Below are 19,547 nucleotides of genomic sequence, written 5' to 3' on the forward strand. Positions count from 1 at the left end.
TGTTTTTTGTAATTTAGTATAATTATTATCTTTAAAGGTATTTTTTGTTGGTTTTTACTTCATTATTCTAGCCTAGAACTAACAAAGAACACAAGTTCATTTAGCATTTAAGTATACATATATGTATATACATATATAGGTATATTAGCGTAAGTAGATGTGAGAAGTTGATACATTTTGAAGTAAAATGGATTGAGCGTGTTCGAAAGTAGTATGTTTGTTGTGATTAAGGAAAAGAGAGAGCGTTCTTTGTTGAGTGAAATTTTTGGACGTTTTTACATAGGCAAAAAGGATCGTGCATTCCTTTGCAAACTAGTTTAGTTATTTACAATATTATATATGTAACATATATATATGTATATAAATATTTGTATGTATGTATATTACATGTTTTAAGTCGAAAAAAATGTATATTTTATAGGAGATTTGGAGAACGAGCTAGAGGAATTGACATCGACGGAGATACTTGTTTTTACGCTTAAAACTTTGCCACATTTCATTTATTTTTGTTGTTTGGCAACATTACTAATTGAACTCAATTGACATTGAAACATACAAGGAAATTTTATATTTTTCTTTATAATACACAAGTAATTGCCTTAGTTGCCGTTACTCTTCATAAATACAAGCTTTTCATTATTAATATTATTTTGTTTGTTTTAGTTTCTATGTTTTTCTTGCGCTAAAACTCTCAAACACTCATTTGCTTAGCTAAATCACTTTTCGTTTCAATGTTGTTTTTGCTTTTGTATTATTTATTCTTTTATCACACATATATTTTTATATATGTATGTGTGCATATTTATCTTCAAGCATATTTTTTATAAGCTTAATTTTCAAATTTGATTTTTAAATGTATTTAAATATTTACCATATACATATTATTGAGATGTCGCTGAAACCCATAAGATGTCGAAGATACTGCTTTATCTATTCTTAAATCTCAACTAACAAAATTCTTGTTTTAAAAATTAAAAATTCTAAATATTTAGTAGTTTTTAAATAGAAATGCTTAAATATCGTAACATTCGGGGTATGCTGAAATTAGGGTTGCAAATAATGCATTACAAAAAAAATTTAACTAACATTTACATAAATTTTTTTTTATTTTGCTATGCCGAAAATCTTAATTTGAAGTAATAATTAACAAATTGCTAATTTAAAAACCGGATTTATAGAAAATAAATTAGTCCCATGTTTTTAATTAAAAAATAAAAATAGTTTTTAAATTTAAAATTTTTCGCGCTTGTGTGTTGTACTATTTTAAAAGTGGAGTTGCTAATAATCTAGAGCAAAGGCCTGCAAATTTACACATTCAAACGATTTTTATTTTATCAATTTTTTATTACAGATTTTTCATTTGAAAATCTAATATTTAGTTCAAAATTTTTTAATTGAAAAGTTCGAAACTCTTGCTGAAATGCAAGTTTAAAATTTTAATAACTTTTGAGACTGTGATCTCAGCAAGGTCTATCAAAATTAATTGGACACGGTTTTGTGTTTCAATCACTGAATTATGAAAAGACAGGGTTCCAAAGAAAAAATAATTAAATTATCATTAATCAATAAATCTCCTCTCAAACTTGCATTAATCAGCCTAACTAATCCGTTATTTTAAATTATACACTCTGTCTACAACTTCAACCACACTACGCTATAAAAATATATACTTATACGTGCACTTCACTGCAAAAGCCGTCTTCCCATTATGTTTGTAATAAAATGGAAGATGCTGTCATTTGTCAATTCTAAAAGTATGATCAAACGCTAAGTCATTTGCATGCGTTTAACGTTCTTTTAAAAACACCTCTGCTCCATACGCACACGTATATGTGTATCTGTGTGTGTATATTATTGTACAATCAACAATTTTGCTGCACTAATGCTCGGACTTCAGTTGCTCCTGTCTCAAAGTAAATATTTTCCATATTCAATATTCGCTCGCCATTAGTAAAAGTATCATTTGCATTTGCTTTTGTTTATGTCACAAATGCAGCTTTAAGCAATATTGTATAATATGACATGTGCCCGTATGTATGTGTAAATATCGCATGTCCATATTCAATTGCTTTAATAGTATACAATAATTTGTTCCTTTTTCAATTGAAATAAACTATTTAACAGCTTGTTATCTTATGCTTGGCTCTTTACATACATACATCCTCTATCGTCTGTTGGTTTTACAATATTTTTGTATAAGTTTAATAAAATTAGTATTTGCTTAACTATTATATTCATATGTATGTGTGTGTGGTGAGTTGTGTGTTTGTATGTGTGGTTGCTTTTTCTAAAGCTTAATTGCTTGGTTGCTTATACGCCTCGGCATGTTCGCATCATATGCATATATGATACATACTTGTATGTATGTAAGTAAATATGTATGTACTATATGCAGATTCTTTGTAATTAGATTTCTATGCATGTGTGTGTGTGAATGTATGTTTGTATGTGTGTATGTAGACAAAGCCCATGGACGGTACACAAAACACTTATATATATTTATGTCACATATGCCAATATTTGGCTGCACGCCCTAATAACTCTGGCATATGTCAATCAATATCTTACCTATGTATGTATTTACATTTATATAAATATTTATATATAGATGTATATGTGCGCAGCTGCACTTGTATTCAAGGTATACAATAAATTAGGAGGAATTTCAAGTAAAGCCATAAATACTATTTTGTTTAACAGTGTAATGTGTGGCAAAATCACGTTTTAAGTTATAAGCTGCTTTTCATATTTATGTATGCATGTACATACCAACTGTTTGTGTGCCCATGATGGTAGGCAGTTAGCATTAGAACTTAGCTTATTTTTGTTTGAAAGTTCTAAGAAATTTTTTGTTTTAAGTATGTATTGGTTATTGTTTGTAGGCTTGTAAATGGGTATATTGATATAATTCGGTTAGTTAAATGCATAAATGATATGGTTTATTTTTTATTCAGAGGTTTAGAAAATATATTTTGAACTATTGCGTTGTTTGTTGAAAATTCGTCGTAAATTTAGTGTAGTTTATATATACATATATATACATATGTATGTAAGTATATAGTCAACGACATTGTTTTTCTTCTAGTTTAAAAAATGCTAAACTTAGTAAAATGGAAAGAAATGCGCCTTATACGCACGATAAATAAAATTCTTTTGAATTTGTTTTCTATATTTTGTCCTTCTTAGAAGCTTTAAACTTGCAACGGACCTTATTAGTATCCACAAATATACATTACTAGCTACCTATCGTTTCAGTGATTTTTCATTCACGAGATCTTGAATGATATTTATGAACTGAAGTTGTGATTAAACAGGGCACGAAATCATCTTTTTAAACAAATTTTGCTGTGTAAAAGCTTTTCAGGAAAATTATAATTTATGTTGTTATATATCTACCAAATAACTTCTTTTCAATAGCAATTACGGGTTTTACGCTATTTTGAAATGCGCAGAAAATTGTGTCGAACAAATTATACAAGTATTATTCATAATGTTATAAAATGTTTCGACAAAATTTTTAATTTTTTTCGTATTAATTTTGATTTTGAAATAATGGTGGTTTTCGATTCACAACTTCGCACAAAAAAGTTACACGTTACCAGTTAAACTGCATACAAGAAACCACATTAATATGGTATAACCACTTGTTGTTCTCTTTGTATTTGCTTATACCAGTCTATCACCATTTATATCAGTTGGCTAGTTAGTTGTTCGATTCTCCATTCTTAAATTATTCGTTTTAGAAGTATAACTCTACTTTATTGAGTTATATTTTTTGGACTGAGACCTCGCTTTAAACCATTTACACTATGCCGATGCCATTCTGTAGATCTCTATAGTAAAATGATGGCAGATCAGCGCGATATGTAGAACAGTGAATGTGAGATAGGTGAGAGAACCGATACGTAGATTTACACTTTTGTAATTAGCCTAAAAGTCTGTGAGAAGCACCGAAATCATTTAACGAAGTCTAACGTTCTTCAAATGCTTAAATATTAAAAAACCGTTACCTAGCGATATGAAGAAGAATATTATTCACCAACTAAAATGTTTCATTAAAGTTTTTACCACTAATTTTGGTGCAGCATGTTTATGGTTTATGGCAGAATACGAAGGAAACATAGCAAAATTGAAACTTGTGCTGCATAAAAATGTGAAATTAAATTCTTTAGGAATACGTTCTGCTGATGTGATTGAGACATATTTACACTTCTCAGAAATGCTCTTAATACATATTTATATGCATAGGCTTAAGTACTTAAGTTTGTATTTGTTTTTCTACAAGAGCATACATATGTATATATGTGCCGTGTATGTGTATCTAGTTGCAAGTTGAAAGCTTGTAGTTTGCTGAGTTGGAGTTTGGGAAGTTCAACTGTAAGCTATTAGCAATTCTTTTGTTCTCGATGCTTTTGTGTGAATTTGTAAGGTCAAATAACAGTAAGCACAAACCTGACTTTTGATTTCGGAGTGTAAATATGTTTGTATGTATTTTGGGATATCTATTCTTATTACTTTCGATTTTGCTAGCATTTCTGATTTTTCACTGCGTTTGGGTCACAAATTATATTTGCATATCCATAGTTTTGGTTCTCGAAGTACTTAAGGTCTTTAGTGTGGCATGTGGCACTCTTTGCACGCACATATAGGTTTATTTATATTGTTTGTGTGTGTGTATTTGAAATTGTTTGTATGCATGTAGGTATCTATGTATTAGTGTAGCAATATTTTATGTTGTTTGTTGCAAGTTGCATGTTGTGCGTTGTGTATTTGTTATGGTATTTGCTGTGCGCATTTGTGTTCAATGTTGTTGTCATATGAGTATGTGTGTGTGTATGGTGCATTAATAATTTGTTGGCATTGCTTTCAATTTATATGCTATTTTGGCGTTTCATTAACTTCGTTTCAGTTAGCGTTTTTTGTTTTGTTTTGATTTTTGTTTTTACTACTCATTTATTGTTAAGTTTGTGTGTGTTTGCCTGTTTAGAATTAGTAGCCCCACACCTGTTAGAAGTAAAAAGAGAAAAGAAGAAGCACACACATTATGTTTACCATTTTGTTAGACACAGTTAAAATTTGCGGCGTTCGAACATTAGTGAAATTATTAAGTAGCAATCTAACATGAAATTATAAATTTGGAAATACAACAAGTTTAGTATACATTAGAGCCGATTAAGTTGGGAAACATAAATTTGTTTTGTGTTATTTAAATTTTGTGCGCAGTTTTTGCCGAAATAAATATAATGAAAATAAAAATAAAATAATTGCTGAAATCACTTACCGGTAAACCAGCTTTGCCAGAGGGACCCACTGGACCAGAATCGCCACGCATACCCATTGGACCCTGTAGGAAATTCATATATTGGTTTTTATAAATGAAATCAGAATTTATACAAATAATTTTAGTGGAGTTCAGATACGAATTCTTTACTCTCATTTCATATAAATAACTTTTTCTTTGCATATTTCATTGAGTATACATTAGAATTCGGCACTAGTTAAAAATTTAAGCCATTGGTTGGCCTTAAAAATTTGAGCTTTCAAAGCATAAACTAAAAGGAAGGAAATTATTTGAATTTGATGAGATAATGACAAGAATGATAATGAACAATTTATGCTTAATGGATTTAGATCTGCACCTCCACGCCATTATTTTCCATACAATTTCATTAAACTTGTCTTCACACAGCCGAAAAGTTTACACAATTTTACTACTTTTCTTAAAATTTTCTGCTTACCGGTAAACCCATTGGTCCTTGGTCTCCCTTTTGTCCCTTATCACCCTGCAAAATGCGCAATGAGTACAGAAAGTTATTAGAAATTAATTTTCAATATTTTCTCAAAAACTTGATCAACTCACCGAATCACCCTTGCGTCCATCCATGCCACGTTCTCCATGCTTACCTGGCTGACCGGGTGGACCCATTGGACCGGGGGGTCCAGGTGGACCATAAAGCTAATTCACAAATAAAGGTGAGAACAAAAAGAAAATTAATTTTAGTAATTGTTTTTCGAAATCATTTCGTAAACAGATTTTATTAAACTTACATATTCAATGGTTGGCATATGTGGCTGATCTGACATTCCCTCATCTTGTCGCCGGCGCATTTTTCTATACTTCTAGTTGAAATGTGTGATCAATATGATATCGAGTGGCAACTGAAAGCAGCATTATATTATACTCACTGAATCACCACGGTCACCCTTATCACCCTTCACACCCGGATAGCCGGGTGGCCCGGGCAGTCCTGGTGGACCCATCAGACCAGGCGGCCCAATATCGCCACGATCACCTTTCTCACCGGGTGGTCCCTGATAGCCGGGCAGACCAGGCGGCCCCTCAATGCCGGGCTCACCAGGCAGACCATCTAGACCACGTGGTCCCAGCGAACCAGGTTCGCCGGGTTCGCCCGCATCGCCCTTAGAGCCATCACGTCCATCGCGTCCGTCCTTGCCAGGCATGCCCGGTGGACCGGGTGGCCCACGCAACAGTTGTACTGGTGGATCATCATAGTCCTCATCTTTAGCGCCGCCGGGTCCGAAAATCTATTATGAAACGTGGCGTTCAGTTTGATTCGTTGTTGTTAGTTCAGATGGATGTGGATTCCATTCCAATTCGTAGGAAGTAGCGGTGCAGCAGCGGCCAGGTGGGAGAGTAAAAATAATAATTTTGTGAAGTGGCAACTCAGTTGGTTGGCTTTTGAAAGAGCGGTTAAGCGTGTTAAAGTGCAGCGTAAGCGCGCGTGCGCGTTCATGTGCACCTTAGTATATATAAGTACGTGTGTGGAAGTGTGTGTGCGCTAATATTAGACTGTGGTAAGCCGGTGGGGCTTAGTGCTCTTTTACTTTTTACTCTTATGTATGTCTACCTTCCATTTTAGATTTGTGATATTTGTTTTAATAACTTTTTCTTGCTTCAATTTAGTAAAAAGCATATTAACGCTACACTACAATAAAAACAACAGCAACATACTACAAATAAAATTATAACAACAAAATATGAAACTTAAAAGAGTCGAGCTTAGAGTGCACACAGATTCTTCTGCATGTGTGGCAGCCAGCTTCAAGCATTTAAGCTCTTGATGGGTGTAAGTATGTGTGAGTGACGATCGCACTGCTACCACAATGTGTGCGAAGTTTTACGCAAGTGCACTTGGGTTTCGTCTCCAATTTTTTTGGGGTGTCTTCTAATGGCTTTTGTTCAATTTTCGTACTTGAAAGAATATTTCTAGGTATGTGGCAACCACGTAAAAATCGACATAAAAATGTGTACCTTAGGGTAAATTGTTGCACGCAAAGTAACTGTTGAAGGCAGAAGAAAGCGCACGAAACCACAAAAGTTGTCCTTGGCACCCTGTATTGCAATGTTATGCACTACATAATGTATACGCCATGTCGTCCCCATCTCATTCCTCGCATTTTAATTGCAATTCTCTTTCTTGAGCTGCCACACTCTGGTGCACAATCGCTTGAAAATCGGCATGGAATGGATTTTAAGTTATTAAAATCTTCCTCCTATGTAGGTATTTACATATATAAATACATGTATTTACTTACTTATATGAAAAGGAATAGATATGTGCAGCGCATTTATTCATAAGATAAGTTCACACTTTTTGGGGCAGACAACCGCACGTGACATGAAATAAATTATTCTTTTTTTTTTAAAGAGATACCAAATAGACACAGGCAAGATATATGCATAAGCGAACACATACATATACATATACGTATGCGCGTAGTGGCAAATTAGTTGCACTTACTGTTACTTTGTTGGCTTTTTGTAGCCCAAGTGTGCTCGAGCCATCAGCAGCTGATGTGGCACGGACAGCAACAGTGTGACTTTGTTAAGGTTGCAAGTGCAAAAAACCGTTATCCAACAAATATGCGCTATATATGTGTGTGCCTATGCGTGTGTGTGTGTAAGTGTGGTTGTTGGGGCACTGTGCGGCACTGATGTGCCTGTTTGCCTTTTTGTGTCAACTTGTGGCGAAGTACTTGTGAAAATGTTTAGTGCAATTCCAGGCGAAAGAACAAAATATAATACACAACTACATTCAAATGCACATATATTGTTGTATTACGAGTATTGCCGCAAAAACAGAAAATTTAACGCTCTACTAAGGAGACACATACCACAAACACATACAAACAAATGAGCAATATTACCTACTACCAACACCAAATAAGAACAAAAGCAAAATCTTTTAACATAAAACCACATACCGTTATCTCTAATACCGCCATCCATACATAAATGTATTCAGCCACGTGAATATTAATAAAAATTCATACAAAAAAACTCTCCAACACGTACACATATACATACACTTAATTATTAAAGCGTAGAGAGAGGAAAATGCAAAAGTAACGGTATTGCGTCAATAGTAAAGAATAACTAAAATAATAAGTAATAAGAGCTTTTCATAGTGTTTGTAAAGAAAAAAGGAAATATTCCTTAAGCGAACTTGAATCCGATCGTTCAGTTTGTATGTCAGCTATATGCTATAGTGGTCCGATATCGGCAAACGAGTAGCTTCTTCTGGAGAAAAGAACGTGGGCAAAATTTCATGTCGATATCTCAAAAACCGAGTGACTAGTTCGTGTATATACAGACAGATGGACAGACGGACATGGCTAAATTGACTCAGCTCGTCATGCTGAATATTTATATATGTCTATAATTTATATGGTCTCCGACTTTTATTTCTGTGTGTTAAAAACTTGGCAAACTTAGTATACTTTATCCAGGGTATAAATATAATAAGCATCTTCGATTAGCCACTTTTCTGCTCGCTACATTTGAGCGCAGCTCTATTGAATTCAAAACAAGATATTATATTTTTAAATTTAGCATTTTATAATAGAATGTATTAGGAGAATACCAAGTAAAGTTTTCCCATATATCATTGCTACTTATTCACATAGATAGAAGGTCAATTAAGATCTTTAAAATCATAGAAGTAACGGCATTTAGTGGACTAGTACTGAACCAATTTTCTACTAGCGCATTTTTCTACAAAAGCATGAAGCGCGCCTTTCCCTTAATGTTTAGTTATGTATGTATATAAACAAAATTATATACTATACAACCGACGACTAAAACCATTTCGCAATTGTCGGATGGAAACAGCAAACACGCAGAATTGCTCTATGGAGTCAATGGAAACCGCAAGGACAAAAGCAATTTCCACACATATACGTTAAGCTGCATTCCTAGATGTTGCACGTTATGGAACATGAGTGCCACACAACACTTGAGTATGCATCGGGCTGCTTGCTACATAGCTGTTTATGCGTAGATGCTTTGCTGGTGGCAAGTGGCAAGTCGTAAACGGCAGCTAATGCATTAGCGGCTGTATTGGCAAAATGAAGATTCAAAGGCGAAATTGTGGAAAGGGGAAAGGGGGTTGTTGTAAAGGGAATTTCATAAAATTTAACTCAATTTGTTAAAAAAGAGTGGTGAATATTTAGGAAAGCTATTGACAGCCATTGATCGATTACCTTTCAAAAGATTTTTTGCTAACTTCATGTTACGATCGATTGGATGGATTCTTAGCACTCAAATTTATATCGCATGCAATGAATGGGTAAGGAAGCCATTTAAAATTGCAAAGATCCGCTGAAACTGATCAAGCATGCATCACTATTTTTCTACACAAACCGAGCTGTGAATATTGAGACCGAAGCACCGCTAGTGACCAATCTAAGAAAACAATATTTTGTAGCGGTGAATATTGCAACCACGCGCTCGCCGAAGAATGTAATAAGTAGTCAACATGCCACTCACAAACGCATAGTTGGCGGTCACCAACACATACATAATATGCACTAGCATGCAGATCGTGTGGTGGAATGTGGAGCGGCTAACGCATTCACCACATGGTGGCGCTTAAGAATTACGAAGCATGTGGGCGTGGTTGTATGCATTGTTGGTTGTTGTTGGTAATTTGGCTTGTGGTTGCGGCTGCGACAGTAATTTACTGTCCTCCACTATGCTGCGCCCTCGAAACGCGTGCCATAACATTCTGCGGCCATGCGTTGCATGCCATCACAAGCAACATGCCTGCGCCAAGAAAACGCTGCAAATTGACACATGTGTGTACATACGTATGTGAGAGTGTGTGTGTGTGTGAGTGTGCATTTTCGGAAACATTACCAGAAACACAAGCATACATATGCTTGCGCACACACATACATATAAGCATAGATAATTTTCGTTATTTCAACGGCGAAGTGGAAGGGAAGGGGAAGTGGTTGTTGTTGTTGCTAGACTTCTTGTTTCTTTAGGTAATGCCGCCGCTAACGCCGTCGCATTGGCATTGTTCTGCTACTGCCATTGTGTACTCCACTGTTTCGGTTTACGGTGAATTGTTGCTAATGCGCCAACGTTTTGCAGCATTCTATATTTAATCTTTTCATTTCCATTCTCATTCTCCTCGCTGTTTTTTGAAACCAGCTTTTTCGCACTTCCGTATCCTGGCGTATCCTGCCTTGTGCCTTACACACACACACACACACACACGCATACACACATATTGTTTATATTACCGTTACCATTTGTTCGTCTGCAGCTACAAAGTTTTCTATTTGTTTGCTGAAATTAGTAACAATTTGTGTTGAATTTTGCAGCAACAATGAAATTACGTGTTTTGTTTCGTTTCACAATGGGCAAAAAGGAAAAAGCAAATAAACACAGAAATATAAAAACAACTGAACGTTCCCTGTTACCTACTCCTCTCTTCAACTGTAGTGCATACTTTGTATGGGAGCTATGTTATGGTTGTACCTTTGCCCATGTGTGTGTGTATGTGTGGTTGCATAAAGTGCTTATTTCCGGGTTCCCATTTTCAATGCACGTGCCACTGTAGAACAATGGAAGCTCACAAATGAACGTTCGCAAAAGAATTTAAAAAAAATTAGCCCAACTTTTGTACATTTTTTCTATTTTTTTTAATGGAAAATTTGCATAAATATTCATGTTTTATAATTACTTGCGCATAAGCACTTTGCATTTTTTTGGATATTGTATATAATATTAATGTTTGTAGTAGAAAGCAGTAAAAAAAGCTTCCAAGCTTGAGAACATCCAATCCTGTATAAATAAGATACTTAAATGGATATTTTAGAAAATTAGGTTATTTTGAAAAAAGGTCCGTACCGAACGGCAGCTGAATGCATTCTTCTAAAGCTTATGTAATTTTTGAGGTTTGGAGTAAAATTATGCTTAACAAGCTATTGAAATATAATATTAGACGAAAGTTCTTCACTTGTTGAGAAACCTATAAGCACAATAACAATTTTAAATAGTTCTAAGAAATATACAAAAGTTATCGTTCCATACCTAAATTCGACAAAATTTTGTCAACTTCTTCTTTGCTGTTAGAAAAATTGCATATAACCTTATAATAAAATCGCGAGCTACGCTTAAGTCGAGTTATCACCAAACGAATATATAGAACCCGATTTTGTTTATTCATCTGTTGCAAAATTAACAAGGTTTTTAAATATATGTTATTTGATTTTTGAGAGCGCAAAGAAGGGTGAGTGAGAACTTTCCTACATATCGATTAAGTAGTTACATCCACTTGTGAATTTCCAAAAACGATTTTTGTTTGCTTATATTTATATCGAATGTACATAGATACATATACATATTAGAAAGTATATTCCGAATACCTGAAATTGATCCGGCAAATAGTTACGGGATATGAGCGCATTGTTAAGCTTTTTTTAACTTAGTGTAATCGGCTACCAAAACTTTAAACGCGCTCTTCTTGAAACACTGTCTTCAGAGTCGGTGTGGAAAATTTTTCCGAAGCGGTTAGACCGATCTACTTGAAATTTTCACACAATCTGATTTTTGATAATAATTTCGGTTTTTATAGCCATTCTCAAGTGTAAATTTTTTCACAAAAAACGACATTTTTGGGCTTTCCACTATTTTGTTAAAAATTTTGAATAGTGCTTCCGATTATTAAAGTGAATTAAGTTCTGTAAATGCACATTGTTTTATTTATTAATTAAATAGGATAACTCTACAAAAAAATGTAAAAGAAATGCGTTTCTCTGATTTGCAAGTTTAAGGCTTAGAACTGTAATCGGACACAAATTTAATGAACCACTGCGTTACTTAGATGGACGTCCGAAATATTTTAGAAATTGCAGCTTTTAAGTTCTAGTTTGAAGCTGCAGTATTATATTGGAAAAGGAAAATTATAAATTAACAATTTTTGCAACGTCAACTGATCTACTAGCCTTATATCCTTAACGTAAGACCCAAACATCAACCAAGCATTTAATTAAAAACAAAATAACCAAATAACATTGTCTTTGTGCCGAAATTATTGTTGGACAATATTTTTCAAACATAATGAAAAAGCGCACAGCAATCGCTAACAATATGTTATTATATCTGTCCCTAAATGAGCGAAAGAGATCTAGAGACTTATTGAATTTAATCCGTCCCACAACGGAATGCAATCTGATATCGAAAGGAGATAAAATTTTATTAAAACGAAAGTTCCTTTTTTTACTGCTCTGATTTCTTTTACGTGGAATTATTTGAAGAGCAAAGTGTACGCTACCAATTATTATGCATCAAAAACATTCATACTGAAATCAACGCATTATCGACCGAGATGCTCGAAAAAGTCAAAACGAGCTCCGTTTGATGTGTCCAATAAAAACAATCGCCTGATCGATACAACTAAACACTTCAAATAAACTTTAAGTGGCGAAATTTAATAAAAAACATCTCATATATAAAATATATGTTTTTCAATTAAAGTTGTCAAATTTTTACATACAAGTATATAAAGACAGAAAAGATGACACACCCAAAAGATATGTTAATTTATAAGTTAAACGTGCACAATTCCAACTCATATCTTAATTAAAATAAATGAAATCAATATCCCACATTTGGAAAGTCATTCCAAAAGTCTACTTATTTGAGAGAGTTGAATGCAATTAACCAAATGCCAAATATGACAGAAAGCAATTTTCTAAATCAAAATTTCCTCGTTACTCGGACGACTCCAATATTTACTTCAATATGCCCAAGCCATAAAGCATATGAAACTTCAGCGTATATATATAATATATGCAAGCTTTTTAAGCATTTCGTATGCAATTTGTGTATTTAATTAAACAAATTGTTTGCAGACACATTCAAGTATCTCCTAGTTTATCAATTCCTGGTAAAGCATGACCAAAGACAAATAAATTGTGTACACATGTCAATTGATACGCAAAGCAACGCATTGTTGTATAAGTTGTAGGTTATGTCACTGACAATTTTAAATATAATTTGTTATACAACAACTTAGATATGCCGAAATCCAAACCAAATTGAGTAGAAAGAAATTACAACAAAATCATTCCGAAGAGCATTTATGTACAAGTATAATGAGTTCGAAGTAATTGAAGGAAAGTTTTTAAAATCTAGTGCATGTGGATTGCAGTAGCACCTCAAGGTGGGCAATGAATTAGGGCATAAACTCGTCGAGTGGAAAATGTTTTCGAATCATCGGTGGTGTCAAAGGCGTGCCGGGCATATCTTGAGAAAAATCAAAAGCAAATGGTAAACTAGCAAGAGGGAGGTATAAAAAATTAGGACAGAAATACGCACAAGCTTTATTTCATTTGCTGAAGGACACACTTTTAAAACCACAGCGCCTGTCGTCCTGCCGTACGACAACTTGTTGGCTCGTTTATAAATTTGAAGTCAATGCAAACGGAAGCTTTCCAATTTCCAATGTTTCCCCAAACATTCATTTGAAATGTGTGTACATTTTTGTTTAGCCTTCTTTGCTGCCTACTTTTAGGGTTGGCTACGCTTTGATCCATAATGTGGAAAGCAAAAGCAAAAAACCATTAGAACGTTTCAATATTTGCTTGAATTGCGCGCAGCACGGCCTAAGGACAAATTTAATTTGCAAAAAGATACTGCAACAGTAACAAAAAACAAACGTTGTAACCAAAAACAACAAAAAACAAGAAAAACGTTAAATTTGGTTGCATCGAAGCTATAATACCCTTCACAAATACAAATGTTCCTTATAAGAACTTGATTCCGATTTAATTTCGTGAAAAGACTTCGTCAAATGAAAAATTTTTCCATAAAAACACTTGATTTCGATCGTTCAGTTTGTATGGCAGCTATATGCTATAGTGGTCCTATACCGGCCGTTCCGACAAATGATCAGCTTTTTTGTGAAGAAAAGACAGGTGCAAGATTGCTCAGATTGATAGCTTAAAAACTGAGGACTAGTTCGCGTATAGACAGACGGACGGAAATTGCTAAATCAACTAAGCTCATCATGCAGATCATTTATGTATATACTTTACAGGGTCTACGACGTGTCCTTCTGGGTGTTACACACTTTGTAGCAAATTTAATATACCCTGTTCAGGGTTAAAAAAAAAAAACAAAAACGTACCAGCCATAAATGTAAATACGCCGAACGAAAGTGGAGGCAACAAATAAACAGCAATCAAAAAGATCGATGGCCGATGCGGAGCGAACTGAAATACGAAAACATTTCAGCAGAAACAAAAACAAATGCTTTTTAAATCAAATGTTTTGCCGTTCCCCCACTTCTTTGCTTTAGTGGTATTTTTCATTTTATTTTGAATTCGATTTGTCCAATTGTTGCTAGTATCTGTTTTCTGGTTGCTTCTCCCTTTCAACGTTGTCATTCGAATACTGTTAAACTGTTATTTAATTGCACTAAATTACAGTTTAATTTTATTGCACTAAATTACAGTTTAATTTTACGCCGCACGCCCAGCACCATTACAAGGCGTCCATCTGACGCGGCACTTCCACTTCCACTTGTCGATGACTCAACTACTTACGTTGCGTCTGATTGACGACGCACACAGCCGAAAAGCCGATTGAGGCTGTTTGTTTTCGGTGAGTAATGCTCGCCACATTACCAGTATAATGCGCGCGTTCGCCTTCAAGTGTGCAAGTAATTGTAAATTAATTGCCCTGAAGGTGTCTGGCGTCCGCCGTCAAAGGCCGAATCGAAATCGAGTTGTCCATGTGCCATTTCACAATATTTTTCGGAAAACAATTTCAGCGTGTGTTTGCGCTCAAAAGTATGTTTGCCACGGCACCCACCCCCACCATGCAGCAGCATACAAGTAATTTCCATTTAAAGTGAAAAATGTATGACACAGCGGAAATGCCAACATGGCAACGCATTAAATTGAATATCACTTTGACCTCTGACCCGCGTCGCATGAGTTTCGCGTGCTCTCCAAGGGAATCTACGACTCTGCACGCTCGACGCCTTGACCCCTGAATCCCACTTTCGGTTCCACAACGCAACCTTCGACTTCAAAACAACTTCAGCATTGTGTCCACGCAACACAAACACGTGTTTTCGCACACACAAATTTTCACACATACCAAGCTTGTATATTGACTGCATAGAATCATGACCATGACGTGCTCAAATAACTTTACACGCACACGTTCATATACAGCTCGTTGAAATAACCTGCGTGAAATTTTAAATCTTCTAACATGACTCGACTTTAAAAAGTTTAAAAAATTTTCGTTATTTTCAAAAGTGATTCAGAGTTGGAAATTTTAAAGTTTAAGTAAGAAGTTTTTATGGGTGCGAAGCAAATGTCATTTACAACAATTGACTCTATATAAATTATTTACTATACCAGGGCAGGGCTTTTAAAGTACGTTTAAAAAAAGGTAAAATGTCTTTGAAATCATTTAATTGTATCGGATTAAAAAATTCGCTCTAGTTTGAAGTCTAAGCTTTCCTGCAGGGTCTGCTCGTTGCTAAAAGTGACGCCAAATAATAGATTCTTAAAACGTCCTTCACATGAACACTTTGGCTGTCGGTTAGTCATGTTCTCGGTGCGAGTTAAGTTGGTAAATTGCCGGGAATAGGTGGGAGGAGTTGTAATAATTTGCGTGCACTTTAAGTGGCAATAAGCGTGCTACACTTGTGTTGTAGTTACTTTCATTGCTTTCCTTTCATGTTTAACCAAATTCTCCATTTTATGCCACCACTCACAGTCGCTGCGGTCGCACATTTGATGTTGCTTTCAATTTCATCAAATGTGTTTGGAAAGGAGGGCATTTTCTGTGCTCTTGGGTTGAACCAAAATAAGTTGTCGATTTTTGTTGGGTTACATTAAACGGTGCATATATGGAGAATACAAGTATTAGAATTTTAAAATTTATTCACAAGTGTTAAAGTAAAGGAAAAATGGTTATATTTAAGCATTCGTGACTTAAGTCAGTAGTAGCGAACTTTAAGATGAACTTGCTGGTTGTCAGGTTACGCTCAGACAAACTCTTAAATCGGAACCTTTGGCTAATAGGAGAGATGTTCTGAAAGCCCGGTAGGCATCTACCATTTATTCCAGGCGTGGCATCACGCATTTGGCAAATGGGCTTATAAATTTAGTGTGAAAATTTCGAAAATAAAAGCAAATGCCGCCAAAATGAGGATCTTCAATTAAGACTGCGCAGTTTGGCAATAAGAATGGTGTATTACGTGTCACAGGTGTATACCATTTATGTCATAGAAAACAAATTTCGCTTTGAAAACTTTGACAACATTGAAAGTCATGTCGAAACTCTGTTGTTCCGCTATTTCGCTTTTCAATTTATAATAAGATTTTTTGCAACTTTTGGATGGCGGTAGCCCATAAAAATACCCAAACCTCACCACAATATATTTACTTGTCTTATGAAAGCGTATGCGGATCTGTGTATGCATGCTGGCTTGTTTTTTGTCGGCTCATCCACTCAACCGAATCTTTTTTAAACGCATTTGGGGCACACACTGCGTATACGTAACCGCCATTGTGAATCTGCGGGCATGTGGAGTACACCCATTTACACACATACATATACATAAATGAAACTTAATCTTCACGTTGGCATGTATATGAATAGATGCTTTTGCGCGTGTGTGTGTGTGTTATTGTTTTCAATCGCTGTTTTGTTGTTCTCTTTCGGCAGAGCCGTGCTGCGCTGTTTTTGTTGCACACACTATACTCTTATACGTTTACAATGAAGGCTATTGTTGATTTCGCTCTTTATTGTTGTTGTTGCTATTGTTATAACTGATGTACTGCTATCCCCATTGCGCCGCCATCAGCAAGCGCCATAAAATAAAAGTTACTTTCTCCCTCGAGTAAAAATGCGGCATAAAACCAACCGAAAGCAGCAGCATCACAACAAAACCACAATAAAAAATAAAAATAAAAAAACAACAAAAAAAACAAGATTTGACATATATAAAATAGCTAACGGTAAAGATAACAGTTAAAGTAGCACTGCGGTGCAGTTGTAACAGAACATGCCAGCTTCCGTTAAGATCGCGCTACTTTCCAATATGAATAATGGATTTGCCTTCAAAATATTTACTTAAATTAAAACGAAGCTCAGCAGGAGTTTCTTGCGATTTATGGAAGCAATTTTTCTAAAAATTTTCTATTTTACAACAACAAAAAACTTAAATATTTTAAACGTATGAATCGCTATTTCGATTTGGAGAAGGTTGGTCACAATTGTTGAAGCGTTTTTAGGTTAAAACACATCACTTGAAATGCTGCTCAAACCACACACGCTCTTAATTTTTTCAATTGTCCAAACTGTGGCTTCTGTTTCTTCTGAATATTACTTTATCGCTATTATGATATTTCAAAATCGAATATAAAGCAAAAATTCTAAAATTTTGTAGCCTGAATTAGTTTTGAGAGATTTTTTTTTGTTTTTTATAAAAATTTGATCTTGAGTCTGTCGTAGGCGAACTTTTTCCCCTCATAATATTAAAAGTGGTAAAAAAATTAAGTTGTTGATTGCAACACTTAATCTAATTATTACCATAAAACCAACAAAATTGGACAATGCTGACTTTGAAATCACAAATCATGAAAAATATTGAGATTAAAAAAAAAATATTATATTGCATTTACACTTTGTAAGCAATACCCAACAATGGATAAAGCTACAATACTTCCATTCGATTGTGAACGAAATATAATGCAGTAGCAACGGCAGCGCCCACAATATGTGCTGATGGCGTGGCCCAAGGGCTGAAAACGCCAAAGAAGCGACGATTCAAAGGAGTTTTACACGCAATAAAAAGCATTGCAACACATTAATAAAGGCGATGCCGAGCACCAACTGCGTGCCCCATTGTGCAACCAAAAGCATCTGGGAAACAAAAAGATGTTACAGGGAAGAACAAGAGCGCTGAGCAGGGTTGCATATTTGAACCTATTATTTCAAAATCACAAAGTCGTTATGCGTCATATACTTGCAGCGGAAGAGCGCGTGGCACGGCGTGGAGGAACATGATGCCCTTCACGGCACCGTAAACTTGCCAGTACTTTTTTTTTCAAATTTTTTTTCTTTAAGTCACACACACGTGCAGATATTTGCATGACATCCGAAGAGTCTATGTGCCTATGTGCGGCTGCAACAGAATGTGGGCCATCGAACGCTTGAACAGCGACCGCTGTGACTGCAACCAAATGACTCAAATGTGAAAAGTTGTCGTCATTGCCTCAAAGTCCCCTTTTGCGTTGCTCTCTTCAAGGCTTTGCGTGCATTTTTCGTGTTTCGTGTTTCGTATTTGGTAATTTTGTTATGTTGAGCACTTTGCGGGGTGCTTGAAAATTTTTCTCGAAAATGTGATCGAATGCGCATTTTTTCTAGCGCTTCACGTAAGCAATGCGTGTGAAGCGAGGTTTGGGAGTTGTTTGCTGTCGAGGGTGGTTGGAAACTGGGTCGCCGAGTGTTTACCTACAAGTGGTGGCAAAAGTGAAAAACTCGGGCACAAAGAAAACAAAACACAATGTAAAACACACATAAACCATAAAGATAACAACAAATACCGCAAAAAGAAAAATTGCGGTGCAGAAGAGATAAAAGGCTAAGGGCGGCCAGCAGGAATTGAGGAATTGAGTTGCTTGCGAAAAGTGATCAAATAAAGTAACGGAAAAATTAAGCAATGCCGAAGTGCCGAACTTATTGCATTATACATGAGCTTATATTTCCTTATTTCCGCAATTCTCTAGCCGCCTTTACCCCGGAATCCGTTTCGTCTTCTAAATGCCCATATTAGATACTTCGCATGCGGCTCTTCAGACCTCGTCCACCCTTCGATTCAATCGCCAGAAAGAAGGTCGCGTGTGCACCCATATGTGAATGTCGTAAGTTTAATACTTTAATTTGCCACATTTTCGCAAGACCCCTACCACTCGCACCATGCTCCTTTGGGCATTTAGTATTACGACGTTTTTTTGTTTTTGTCGAGTTTCGAGGGTGGAACAAGCGGAAGTGGAGCACCTTTTTGATGCTAAACCGGGTGGATACCGATGTAGCGGCACAAAACAGCAAACAACAACCCATCTACCTACATATTTACCTTATGTGGTATGTTCAGCTTTGCGTGTATTTGTTTAATGTGTGATGTGTAGTGTGTGTAAGAAAACACAAGTTTCAGCGACAATTTTATGACTCTATCTATTTTTGCGCCTTTTTTTATTGCCTC

General features: G+C 35.3%; 1 protein-coding gene across 16 annotated transcripts in view; it reads right to left on the bottom strand.

The window, feature by feature from the left end:
• The window catches only part of LOC106614530 (collagen alpha chain CG42342), a 175,302-nt gene that overhangs the window by 5,003 nt on the left and 150,752 nt on the right, over positions 1 to 19,547 (bottom strand). For 9 of the 16 annotated variants that reach the window (XM_070105766.1, XM_036369733.2, XM_036369723.2 and 6 more), the window contains 5 exons: positions 6,187 to 6,546; positions 6,049 to 6,120; positions 5,861 to 5,956; positions 5,739 to 5,783; positions 5,282 to 5,344 (listed from right to left, as the gene is read on the bottom strand). The exons of 1 other annotated variant lie outside the window; for it this stretch is intronic. In XM_070105766.1, the coding sequence (XP_069961867.1) occupies positions 5,282 to 5,344; positions 5,739 to 5,783; positions 5,861 to 5,956; positions 6,049 to 6,120; positions 6,187 to 6,546 (636 nt within the window). Of the gene's footprint in view, positions 1 to 4,899; positions 5,005 to 5,281; positions 5,345 to 5,738; positions 5,784 to 5,860; positions 5,957 to 6,048; positions 6,121 to 6,186; positions 6,547 to 19,547 lie in introns of those variants that run through there. 6 more of the 16 variants (XM_036369794.2, XM_036369737.2, XM_036369785.2 and 3 more) reach the window with 2 other exon arrangements.

The sequence above is a fragment of the Bactrocera oleae genome, chromosome 2, assembly GCF_042242935.1.
Source record: "Bactrocera oleae isolate idBacOlea1 chromosome 2, idBacOlea1, whole genome shotgun sequence".
NCBI lineage: Eukaryota > Metazoa > Arthropoda > Insecta > Diptera > Tephritidae > Bactrocera > Bactrocera oleae.